General features: G+C 37.2%; 1 protein-coding gene across 1 annotated transcript in view; it reads left to right on the top strand.

Annotated features, from left to right (window-relative positions):
- Positions 1 to 3,664: 3,664 nt before the first annotated feature.
- LOC144967697 (sulfotransferase 1A1-like) overlaps positions 3,665 to 12,846 on the top strand; it is a 100,945-nt gene continuing 91,763 nt past the window's right edge. The window contains exon 1 of the mRNA XM_078905238.1: positions 3,665 to 4,026. Coding sequence (XP_078761364.1) covers positions 3,960 to 4,026 — 67 coding nt within the window. The 5' untranslated portion in view covers positions 3,665 to 3,959. The remainder of the gene's footprint in view (positions 4,027 to 12,846) is intronic.

Here is a 12,846-nt window from a genome sequence, read left to right as displayed (position 1 = left end):
TTCGTATCCTACCGTCCGCTAAGAGCCTTGTCACGCCTTACGAGAAAAAGGGAAATAATCTGTCCAAAACAAGCACCATAAATAATACCGTTTTTAAAGAGCAATGTCGAAAAATCTTAAGACATGGTGATAGGTTTGGGTCGTCAACTGACTTTTCCCCAGCAAGAAATATTATCCATGTTCTAGTGGTGTTAATATGCGATATATTTTTCCCCTACCGACGACAATCTTTTCCCTCGTTCCCCTACCGCCCAAAGCCGATCCCCTACCGACCACCCGATCTTACCACTAACAGAACATTTTTATGATGCACTACAATTTGATATACAGATCAAATGAATAACAAGGAAGACTGTACTGTAAATATCATCGTAAGTATACAGTAATTAAGACCATCATTTATTCATTAATGAAAATAAGCATACAATTCTCGCTCGAGGCTCTTCACAATGTCTACCTGCCAAGGAAACATTAATATAGTAACAATGATGAGACAAGACATGACATGCAGATTAACAAAATAAAATAAACATTAAATTGAAACAAATATCATCTCGCCCTTCCTCGTCATGGGCTTCAATGGTATCACGCTGGCTGCCCGAGCATTGTTTTATTTTTTAATGTAACCAGCGCTTGCACGGGCCGCAACTAATTCGAGCATTGTATTCCCTCTTGCTGAAACAATCTGATGAACATGATGAATCATCGTCCAGAATAACCTCTGTATGAGTCTCTGACTAGTTTCGCCGAGTATGATTTCTGTCTTTCTCTTCTTTTTTCCCCCTTCCCTCTCCCTTTCTGCTTCAGTGACAATCCATCTGCTTTATTTTTTCCCCTCTCCTGACGTTTCCTTTCCTGCTCAGTCTTCTTTGTAGCCTCTTTTTCTGCCTTCCTAATAGCAGCCACTGTTAAACGACAAAATATTTAGCAACTATTTACACATCTAGGTCTAGGAAATAAAAAAACAACAACAACATAAAACGTTTTAAGGTGTTTGGAGGGTTTTTAAAGACCCATTTAAAGTGTTTGGTCGGTACGGTCAGTCAGGACGGACGACGTGCAACCCGTAAGACAAGAAACATTTACATCTTACCTGAACAAAAGTTGTCAATTTGAGCGAGTTTTAGCTACAACTTGCTATTTTGAGAGTTTGTATGGCGGAAGCGGTCTTCGTAAATGATGTAATCGGGTTATTACATCTAAGGTCATTCAGTTAAAGACGTAACAAAACAATTTGGTCGGTCGGGGAAAGGGTCGGTAAGAGAAGGGACGACATCTAGAATTTACTCATTTTCTATGAAATTTATTCAAAATAATTTCAAATATTTGAATCTTCTGCCATAAGAATATTAAACTTTTAGGTCACATAATAAAGAAGTGTGTGTATGTGTGTGTGTGTGTGTGTGTGTGTGTGTGTGTGTGGGTCAAGAGCAATCACTCGTGTTGTCCAAGTGAGCAAATTGGGGGTTAAGAATCTTGCTCAAGGAATGAAACGAAAGTGCCTGACCTGATTCGGGGCTCGAACCTGGGACAACCAAAAAAAAAAAAAAAAAAAAAAAAAAAAAAAAAAAAAAAAAAAAAAAAAAAACGTCCTTTAAAATCAGATGTTTCAACAGATGAAGAGACTGACATTAGTATGTTCAACATTTTTAATTCAGAAAAGTGAGTGGAGCAGGCACTTATGTTGGTAACAACAAGATATGAAGTGAGTAGAAAAGTGCCAGAAGACAATAGAGAATAAAAAATTTTTTTCCCGCGGCGGTGGTGGGGTTTGAACCTGCGATCTTATTGGTACGACAACTCCGCCTGGCAGGTGAGAGCGTGGCTCTACCGTGTGAGCTATCCACGAACACAAAAATATTCGTTTCAAACCCAAAGTCATTTCTAGATCGCAGGTTCAAACCCCACCACCGCCGCGGGAAAAAAAAAAATTTTTTATTCTCTATTGTCTTCTGGCACTTTTCTACTCACTTCATATCTTGTTGTTACCAACATAAGTGCCTGCTCCACTCACTTTTCTGAATTAAAAATTCACCCCATACACCGGAGCATACTCAATGTCTCAATCGTTTCTATGTTATATGTTTGTGATGAGAATATTGGCTATTAAGCTTAACTGCTGGTCAAAATTACTTCGCGATGGTGGCGAACGAATCGGCGATCTCAAGAAGTGGGTGAGAGAGGGATCTAGAAATGACTTTGGGTTTGAAACGAATATTTTTGTGTTCGTGGATAGCTCACACGGTAGAGCCACGCTCTCACCTGCCAGGCGGAGTTGTCGTACCAATAAGGTCGCAGGTTCAAACCCCACCACCGCCGCGGGAAAAAATTTTTTTATTCTCTATTGTCTTCTGGCACTTTTCTACTCACTTCATATCTTGTATGTTCAACATTATACGCTGGTTGATTACTATTGGAATAAGAGCGCGGAATGTAGCACAAAGGCCTTTATTTGCCGATTTGCATACAGCGAGCCCTGATTTCAATTGGACACGTAAACATCTTCACTATCCGCATGAAAAGGTCAAATCTTTTATTCACTGACGAGTCAAATAATGAGACCGATTCTGATGATAGACGAAATATTTGATACAGGAAAGAATGATGAACATTTTCAGCAAGACATTTTAGATCAGAGACTCGGGATAAGGTTCTGTGGTAGTTTGGGGCCAAAAGAAATCCAGGTGAGAAACGATCGCAGGTTGCCATCAGACAATTACATTAAGAGCATACTTCAAGAACACGATCTTCTTTCTTCAACAGTTTTTATAACAACGATCCATAGCACAGGACTTACGTAGGGTCTTTAAAAAAAAGAGAACAATCTTTTTAGGCAATGGTATGACCATATGTCAGTCCTGTCATGAACATCCAATCAAGAACACGTGGAATGGTATGAAGGGCATTGAAATGAACATTGCATAGAGAAAAGAACGACCTTCCAATTGAAGAATAACAAATAATAATTGATTTGTACCCAATATTATAATTAATCAATGAGTGTCTTTTATTACGGTTTTTATATCATGAGTTTTATCAAAACCTTTAGTGGTGAACGTTTTAACAAGCATGAATACAAGGTTTTGATATGGTAAATGAAATATTTAAAAACTGTTAAAATCAAAATTAAACATTGGATTTTCTGAAAATAGAATTTTGGCAACCTGGTATTTATCCTTTTTATCCAATCGCAAACTATGTCTGTTTATGTCATTGCACGTATTATGAGGCATGTGTGTGTGTGTGTGTGTGTGTGCGTGTGTGTGTGTGTGTTTCTGTGAGTGTCTGTTTGAGTGTGCATGTGTGTGTATAGATATAATATTATATATATAAATATATTGAATCATAACTGCTCTTTATAATTTTGGAATATTTAATGTCCTTGCCAGTTTAAACACGGTTATAATAAGCCCTGCCCTGTTTGGCTTGCGGCCCACGTTTATGGATTCGGTATGATTGAGATGGGTGTTTTACTGGTAACTGTCTGTGTGGGGGAGTTAGGAATTTTGTGTGTGTGTGTGTGTGTGTGTGTGTGTGTGTTTGTGTTTGTCAGTGAGGGTGCGCATATATGATAAAAAGTGATGTATAGATTGGTGCCATTCCGGCAAGTCGCATTGTGACGCCGTAGTCATGTACAAATTAACAGGTAATAGTAGAACATGATAGTGTATTGCCTTCTGGGAGAGCTGTCAGGTTAAGAAGTAATAAGTTGAGCCTTTTGGTAATACTACGTCAATAAGGTCGTTTGCAGTGTCGGAAAGATTTATATTCGACTTATCTTATATAGTCGAATGAACGTATCATAATAACCATTGTCTTTTACAATAAGGTTGAAGGCGTGCAAATTTGAGTTTCCCAAGTGTAAGAAATTAAATCAATGGCGATGATCATACGATTATAGAATTGTATTCCATAGTATCATGTTATTCTTGCGTGAAATTATTGTGTTGATTCGGTGAATGCGTTATGAACTGTGCAGTCTTTATTTATTTTCAACTGGAGTGATGTGTGATTCATTACAATTGTGTAAGTTTGTTTTTTTTAATTTTTAAATTCCTAAGTCAAATACAAACAACATTAACAAATGCTTTAAAGTATAGAGGTACTTTTAGTTCAATGACCCCCAACATTGACATATAGTTTCCTTTCTTCCAGAAGTAATGCATTTTAGTTTACCTTTCCGAGATGTAAATGTTGGAAATTGTATGAAGTTTTTCAAAGATTCTTTGATTTTTGTGACCCTTGGAAGCCATAGCATACTAGGTACGATCAATTTTGTAATCATTCTCATTAATGGATTATGACATTCAATACTAATTGGATAACGAGATATAACATTATATGAGCAATTCTGAAATCTAACACTACTGAAGGTAAGGAGAATAAAAGCACATCGGCTCATCGTCTAAATGCGGCATTATGTCGGGATGAAGTAGGTGCGGGGAAATTATTTTTTTTTCTTAAAATTATGAAGCTTTGGGTTGCTTGATACAGATTCCCTTTCATTGCAAAAAGCTCAAACTTCGAATTTCTTATAATTTTAAAACTAAATACAATCAACGGAGTCCTTCCCGACAATGTACCGCTTTGAGACGGTGGGAAACAATAATAATAGATATTTTAGACACATAAAGACAGGGTAGTGCCAATGATTAAAAACTGAGTTCTCATAGTCAGTTACTCGTTAAAAGGGCGTGTAAAACCTGGTTGACTTTCTCTTAATTCTTTCAATATGGTCTCAAACTATGTTATATCATTCAAACAATTAGACTAAACTTTTTAAAAGACGGATATTATTATACAACTTTACAACTTTCGATGACCATTAAGCTTTGTTCGACAGTGCCATTAAAGCAGCAGAGAATGAAAATAGGATGGCAACAATCAAATCTGCGTCTCACGATTCTCAACTTTTATCCTCTCCTCCTCATTTATTCTTCCCAGCCTTCCCAGTGCCCGATTTAGACTTGATTAGACTACGCTAATAAAAGACGGGGTCCTTTATGAGCCCAGATGCCAATGCCAAATATACCGGTACCTAGACTGAAATTCATTCATTCATCCCATGATCTGATTCTCGTCGGGGGGATACATGATATGCAGCTCTCACCACTTTCCGTCATTCTTCTCTATTGTTGGCCTTCTCTAAGAGTTCTTCCATCTTCATTCCTGTCCATCCCTTGATATTGTCCATCCATACGATCCTTTGGATTCCTATTCTTCTTCTTCCTTCAAGGGTGCCCTCGATCACCGTTCTGCACAAACCTTCATGCCTCACATTGTGGCCAACCCATGACAGTTTCCTCCTTCTAACTGTGATGATGACGGGGTGCACGATCTTGCACCTCTTCCAACACGTCTTTATTGGTATACGTATTATGTATACGGCACCCGCATGAGTTTTCGATTACCTTTCGTATCAAAAGCAGAGATTCTGCGTTCTACTACCGCAGTTAATATCCATGACTAGCAGCCGTATAGTAAGATAGAATGTACCAGTGATTTGTACAGTTTAATTTTTATTTCGAAATTGATTGGACTTTTCCATATTTTTGTCTCGTTAGTGTTGCTGTTGACATTCCTATTCTTGCCTTAATCTCTCATTCATCTGTGGTGTTTCAATCATCCTGTTTTGTTGATAAAGGGGGAACCCGAAACGTTCATTTGATCTGTTTTTGTAATTAGATTGAAGCTTACATTCAACTTCACGTTATTTTTTATTTCTTCGAGCTTCGAGCAGCAACATTTACACTTGGTTAGCAGAATAACACCCAAGTATTTAAATGTTGACACTACCTCGAGTTTTTCATTATCGATTGAAATTTCTGCATGTCCATCACTTCTGCTGTTTACTAGCAATGACTATCCCGCACAAATCTTTGGGCCTCTTTTTAGCTTACGAAGTGCCCGAATTCGCGTCAAAATATGGGACGAAGCCGTTTCGTATATGCTATTTAAAAAAATTAATTACGGCGCTGTTTATCTATGAATATGACTGAAAGTTGGCACACAGTTAGAAAAAAGGTCATTTAGATTATGTCAAGCGACAAAACTCGTACGATTACCAGAAGACCGTTAAAAATAGATTTTTACTCTTTGGAGTAAAATATTTCTAAAACTACCGGGCGTGGAGGTTTTGTCGCTGACACGGTAATACATGAACATTTCTTCTTTTTGGTTGTAACATTTCATATGAATATGACGAGTACTTTTCCCGTATTTTACAAAACACCATCCTAATTTGCTCTTCAAGTTTCAATCTTTTAATTCACTTATTACGCAAGATACAACCAAAGGTCGAAAAAAAAATGCCGAAAAAGCGTCCCATATTTTCGCGTTTTTTTCCTCTTTGCAGGCCAAATAAATTACACCTTTGAAACTGCATAACTTGTTTATTTATGAATGGATTTTCAAAATTCAAAAACATTTTTACTCAGTGGAGATAGGGCTTTGATTTTAGACAAAAATTTTCCTCAAAAAGAGAAAAAAACATTTTTCATAGTCATTGCTATGTTTACTAGTATCTGAGACGTTTCTGTACTTATCTCCATGCATTACTGCATTGCTTTATGTGCAAATGAGTTAGTTATATATTGTATTTCAGTTTGTTAGTTATATATTGTCGTTCTTGTTCGCTCTCAGCCATGACGTCTAATGTCGTCAGCAAAATTCAAATTACACAATTTTCGTCCGCCAATTGATACAGAGGTTTGATGGTTTTCAAGAGCTTCGCGCATAATTTTCTCTAGGAAGACGTTGAAGAGCATTGGGGAGAGTATGCAGCCTTGTCTGACGCCCACATTGGTCCGGAAGAACTCACCAAGCTCGTTGTTGTTGAGAACTGCACTTGTCGCAGTACTTTAGAGTGCTTCGATTGTTTGGAGTAGACCCTCTTCGAAACGACAAAAGCGTGGTGTATCCCTCTGACCGTCATGCCATATCCTGTCAAATGTTTTCCGGAAGTCTATGAAATTGTGAAATAGTTCTTTTTGGTGTTGCTGGAATTTCTCTGTAAGAATTCTGTTATTGATGACTTGTTGTACTGTGCTCTTTCAAGCTCAAAAACCAGCTTGCTCATCTGCCAGGAAATCTTCGGTTTTTTGTTTCATGCTGTTTAGTATTATCCACAGAAGTATTTTACTTGGGTGGCTAATGAGACTTATAATGGTCCTGTAGTTATTGCATTTTTTCAAATCTCATTTTTTTAAAGAGGGATTATCAAGGAGTGTGTCCAGTCTTTTTGCTACCTTGTCTTTTGGCATATAATTGTCATTGCCGCCACTGACTCTTCTCCACCATTTAAAAAAAGTTCTACTGGCATGTTATCTAATCTAGGGGTTTTGTTGGAGCTTAAACACTGGATTGCTACCTCAACCTCGTGTTTCATTATTCTTCATGTGTCTGGGTTTTGTGTGTTTCTGGTCTCTGTCAAGACTGATGGGTCTGGCCTCAAATCGATGCAGTAGTCGATCCATCTGTTCGTGACATCCTCTTTCTGGGTAAGTAAAGTACCCCTGCTGTCTTCAATAACATTAGTTTTTGGTTTACTTGTCTTTATAATCATTTTCAAGATATCATGGGCTTTCTTTACATTCCTGTGCTGCATCCCATGATCAATGTCTCTTCACTGTCCCATTACCCAGTTCTCCGTTGCTTTGCACATAATATTTCTCCCGACTTCTGCATTTGCCTGTTGATACTTCATTCTGGATTCTTCATCATGGGTTTTGTTTCTCTACAGTTCTCTCCTTTTGTCACATAAATCCAAAATATCATCTGTCTCCCGTGGTCTGATTTTTCTTGTTCTCTGTCCCAAAACCTCTTCTGCAGTCGTTCGCAGAACATCACCGATGCGATTAGTATTAGTGTCTATGTCGTTGTCAATGAGGTTCAGGGCCACAAACTTTCCTCCAATCTGGGCTTGAAAATCTTCTGCTATCATAGAGTCCTTGAGATTCTCAACATCAAATCTTAGGCCTGCCACCATGACAGGGCGTTTTTTTCGTAGTTTCAGTCTTAGGGGACAGAGCACCATATCGTGATCACTGCCTATATCAACGCGAGGATAGGTTCTTGTTTTTGCTTTGTTTATTCTAGACTTAAACCCTTGAGGGGTCAAAATATAGTCAATTTGATTGTGGTGTATTCAACCGGAAGAGTGCCAAGTTGTTGGTGAGGATGTAGACTATTTGAAAGCATTATTTTGTATGTTTTAGCAAACTCTAAGAGTCTTTGTCCTCTATCATTTATTGTTCCCTATGCAAAGTGGCCAACTGAAATACAATCAGTTAATATTGATTTGTTAAATTAAATAATATTTTTAATTATTAAACGTTATGCCTTGGCTAAAACGTTTTTCCCCTTGCTTTCGTCAGAGCAATGTCACTGATGATTTCGTCAAATGATAGACGGGGTAGTTTGTCATTTTCTATGGATACGAGGCTCGCGGGATCATAATAGCATTTATGTTGACTTGTTGTTTTAAATTCATTTTTATCATCTCCAGCTGACAAAAAGATCTTTCTCTAGAGCAACTTACAACCATTATACTAAGAAACAAACTCAGAATTGTTTCGGCAGTATGGAATGCTTACTGGATATTATCCAATACTAAACCTGATGTGTCACACAGACTATCATGCTTAGCTGAATCTGAAGCTTGACTTTGTCTAACATACTGATTAAATGTCTTGACTTATCTTACATCACATCTTTGGAATATTATGATAAAGCACTAACTGATATGCAGTAATTATTTCATCGTATTTATCAAGTATTGCACTAGTGGCCGTTGAATGGCCCTCCCATTTATTTTGTAGATGACAACAGTTCTGCCTGGAGGTTTTAATGCTAAATCTTCTGTGCTTGTGCTACTCTCTGGTTTATAAATCTTAATATTTGTTGCCTTGAATATTCTACAACTAGACTTTTAGGCTCTGTATCAGAAATTGAAGAAATTAAATGTCCTGTTACTGACTCGTTGTTTTTTTTTTCTTCTACACTCTCAAACCCTCATCTATCTTTTCAAAAACATGTTTTAATTATGTTGATTTGCTAATGTCTTTTTTAGGCTCTCTGCCTCTTTCGCCTCTGTTGAACTTCACGGTTTTAAAATATGGGCCCACTTTTATGTAAGCGGACTAGATTTAGTTATTTACTAATCTAGTAAATGCCTTACTATCAGAGCAAGTGACTAAACAATCGGATTTTATGAACGTTTCCTAGTCTCTGACTAGCTAGGTTATTGTCTGGAAGTGGACGTTGTAAGGGCGGTGACAATTCGGCCATTTTGCTCTGGTAACATCAAGCTCTGAAGTACACGATGGCAGATAAGATACCAGCCTTCATACTTCCAACGCAAAAGATTTCCAAAGAGAAAATTAGCAACACACCCGGTATATATATCTTTCGTTCCGTTCCATATTGGAACTTACCATGATGAATCATCACGTGATATTGACAATCGATTGATCAGACTACAACGACGTCCATGGTCAACTGTCATTTCTATATTTAGACCAATGAACGTTTCATTGAAACTCGAATCAGTGAACCAAACAACAACAAAATAGAAAAAAATAAGAAGAAAAAAACAGGAAAAAAAAACAAACCAAACAAACCAAAACAAAAAAAAAAGAAAACAAACAACCCCCCCCCCCCACAAAAAAAAAAGCCCAACAAACAAATACAAACAAACAAAACAGAAATTGTGTTCTAATGAATCACATTATTTCAGTCAGTTACACTGTCAGCAGAATAACTTTTGTCTCCACTATACTTTCTAATCGTTATTTGCAACTAACGAGCCCGATTAGTTTTTATTCACAAAAATGGGATCTTTGGTCGATCTTCACTTATCAGTTTATTAAACCAGTGTCAATAGCAACAGGACCCTTTTGCCCCTACCATTCGTAACTGACATATTACATTCTTTCGATTCGAAGCTCTCTCAATCTAAAAATAACTGCTATCTTGTCGACGCTATGTTGTATCCTCGTAACTAGTCTCAGACTAAGCCTGAAGTTATAAAAACGACCCTGGAAGACATCTTGCAAATAAAAACAGGAAATACTATTCATGAATGTACGGTTAATTTGAAGATTCTTCCTAGCAATTATTTAAAGCCTCGGATACCATGACCTATGCTTGTGGAAACACTTAGAAACGTATTCACAGAACGAGCGTATTTATGCCATATAGACAACTATTTTTGATGGTGGTAGCTGGGGATTGGGGGAGTGCGGTTGTTAGCTATACTTAGTGTATTATGTATGTAAATCCGGCACTTTCCCCTCCCCTTTCTCCTACACTCACTCTTAAGGGCCCATTCTTATGTAGGGTGACTAGATTTCGTCCTTTACCAGTAAAAAAAAATGTCTTACTGGTTTTAGACCTGAGCGAAAAATTTTACTTTAAAGATCGGTTCCTATAAACGTCTCTATTCCCTGACAAGTTCGTCTTTTATCCAAGGAACCAATAATGATAATATCTACTCAAGATTTATCCTGAGATTTCCCGAAGAGTGATTTCCCTTGGTTTTCGCCTGTGATAGAAGCCTGTTACTAGAAGTGTAGTGGACACTTTTCTAAATTCATTTATTAATATAAGACTCCATTTTACTCTAGGAGAATTGATTAGATTAATGGAAAAAATGGTAGAAAGGATAGGTTACTGATGAAAGTCACCCGATTGATGAATTTTATTAAGTTCAAATTCTCATTTATATGACATAATTCTAATGTTCCGATCACAGCGATTATAAATATATTCATTTGAGTCCTATTGATCTTGAAATAAATGTTGAATATTCTTATATCAGGAATTTTATAGTACTTTGATAGGGCTAAAGAAATAAGATAAATTATACCAAAGAAAAGAAGAATAGGACAAGGAGGATAAAGAAGTGGGGTAGAAGGAGAAGTGGCAGACTATGAGGAGCAGAACAAGGAGGAGAATGATGAAGATGAGAAGGAGGAAAATAAAGAAGAAGAAGAAGAAGAAGAAGAAGAAGAAGAAGAAGAAGAAGAAGAAGAAGAAGAAGAAGAAGAAGAAGAAGAAGAAGAAGAAGAAGAAGAAGAAGAAGAAGAAAGAAGGGAAGAAGAAGAAGAAGAAGAAGAAGAAGAAGAAGAAGAAGAAGAAGAAGAAGAAGAAGAAGAAGAAGAAGAAGAAGAAGAAGAAGAAGAAGAAGAAGAAGAGAAGAAGAAGAAGAAGAAGAGAAGAAGAAGAAGAAGAAGGAAGAAGAAGAAGAAGAAGAAGAAGAAAGAAGAAAGAAGAAGAAGAAGAAGAAGAAGAAGAAGAAGAAGAAAGAAGAAGAAGAAGAAGAAGAAAGAAGAAGAAGAAGAAGAGAAGAAGAAGAAGAAGAAGAAGAAGAAGAAGAAGAAGAAGAAGAAGAAGGAAGAAGAAGAAAGAAGAAGAAGAGAAGAAGAAGAAGAGAGAAGAAGAAGAAAGAAGAAGAGAAGAAGAAGAAGAAGAAAGAAGAAGAAGAAGAAGAAGAAGAAGAAGAAGAAGAAGAAGAAGAAGAAGAAGAAGAAGAAGAAAGAAGAAGAGAAGAAGAAGAGAAGAAGAAGAAGAAGAAGAAGAAGAGAAGAAGAAGAAGAAGAAGAAGAAGAAGAAGAAGAAGGAAGAAGAAGAAGAAGAAGAAGAAGAAGAAGAAGAAGAAGAAGAAGAAGAAGAAGGAAGAAGAAGGAGAAAGAAGAAGAAGAAGAAGAAGAAGAAGAAGAAGAAGAAGAAGAAGAAGAAGAAGAAGAAGAAGAAGAAGAAGAAGAAAAGAAGAAGAAGAAGAAGAAGAGAAGAAGAAGAAGAAGAAGAAGAAGAAGAAGAAGAAGAAGAGAAGAAGAAAGAAGAAGAAGAAGAAGAAGAAGAAGAAGAAGAAGAAGAAGAAGAAGAAGAAGAAGAAGAAGAAGAAGAAGAAGTTGGATGGGGAGGATGAGCTGAATTACTAAGAAATTAAATTGTATGTATGTGTGTATGCATGTTGGTCTTTATCTTATTTCTATATTAACCTGATAAACAAAAGAAAGCGGAGGAGGAGGAGGAGGAAGAGGTAGATGAGAAAAGGGGGAACAAGTAGAGAACAATAAGAAGGAGGATACAGATGTAAGGAGAAGCAACACCAACAGCAGTAGCAGGTGGATAAGAAGGGAAAAGAGTATCTGAGGAAGGTGGAAAAGAAGGAAAATGAGAGAGATAAACACACACACAGAGAGAGAGAGAGAGAGAGAGAGAGAGAGAGAGAGAGAGAGAGAGAGAGTGTGTGTGTGTGTGTGCGTATGTGTGTGTGTGTGTGTTTGTGTGGGTGTAAAAGAGAGACAGAGAGATAGATTGACAGAGAGAGAGAAAGATAGAGAGAGAGAGAGAGAGAGAGAGAGAGAGAGAGAAAGGGTAATGAGTAGAAAGATATAAAAATATAATGAGAGTGTGTGTATGTGTGTGTGTGTGTTTGTGTGGGTGTAAAAGAGAGAGAAAGAGAGATAGATTGACAGAGAGAGAGAGAAAAAGAGAGAGAGAGAGAGAGAGAGAGAGAGAGAGAGAGAGAGAGAGAGAGAGAGAGAGAGAGAGAGAATTCTCCTCCCACGATGCTAACGATTCAACAGTCCCTAGCATAGTGATGAATGAATGAAAGAAAAAAGGTAGGAATATACACACTTTAACTAATCAGGCTTGTAGGTTATGCGGTCAAAGAAAATGTAGCTTGCATAAACGGATGTTCTTACTTGTTTTTTCTTTCTTTTTCTTTTCTTTTTTTTTCTTTTTCTTCCATATGTCTCGAGCCTACTTCATTATCATAGGCCAACACGGCAAATTTTGCTATACTTTCACTCTGTTGGGGAGCTGGAAAAGTTGGCG

Source organism: Berghia stephanieae, chromosome 3 (assembly GCF_034508935.2).
Source record: "Berghia stephanieae isolate SIO BIC M18660-M18661 chromosome 3, UCSD_Bste_1.3, whole genome shotgun sequence".
Taxonomy (NCBI): domain Eukaryota; kingdom Metazoa; phylum Mollusca; class Gastropoda; order Nudibranchia; family Aeolidiidae; genus Berghia; species Berghia stephanieae.
Note: the sequence above shows the minus strand (reverse complement) of the source record. Positions and strands in the feature narration are given on the sequence as shown.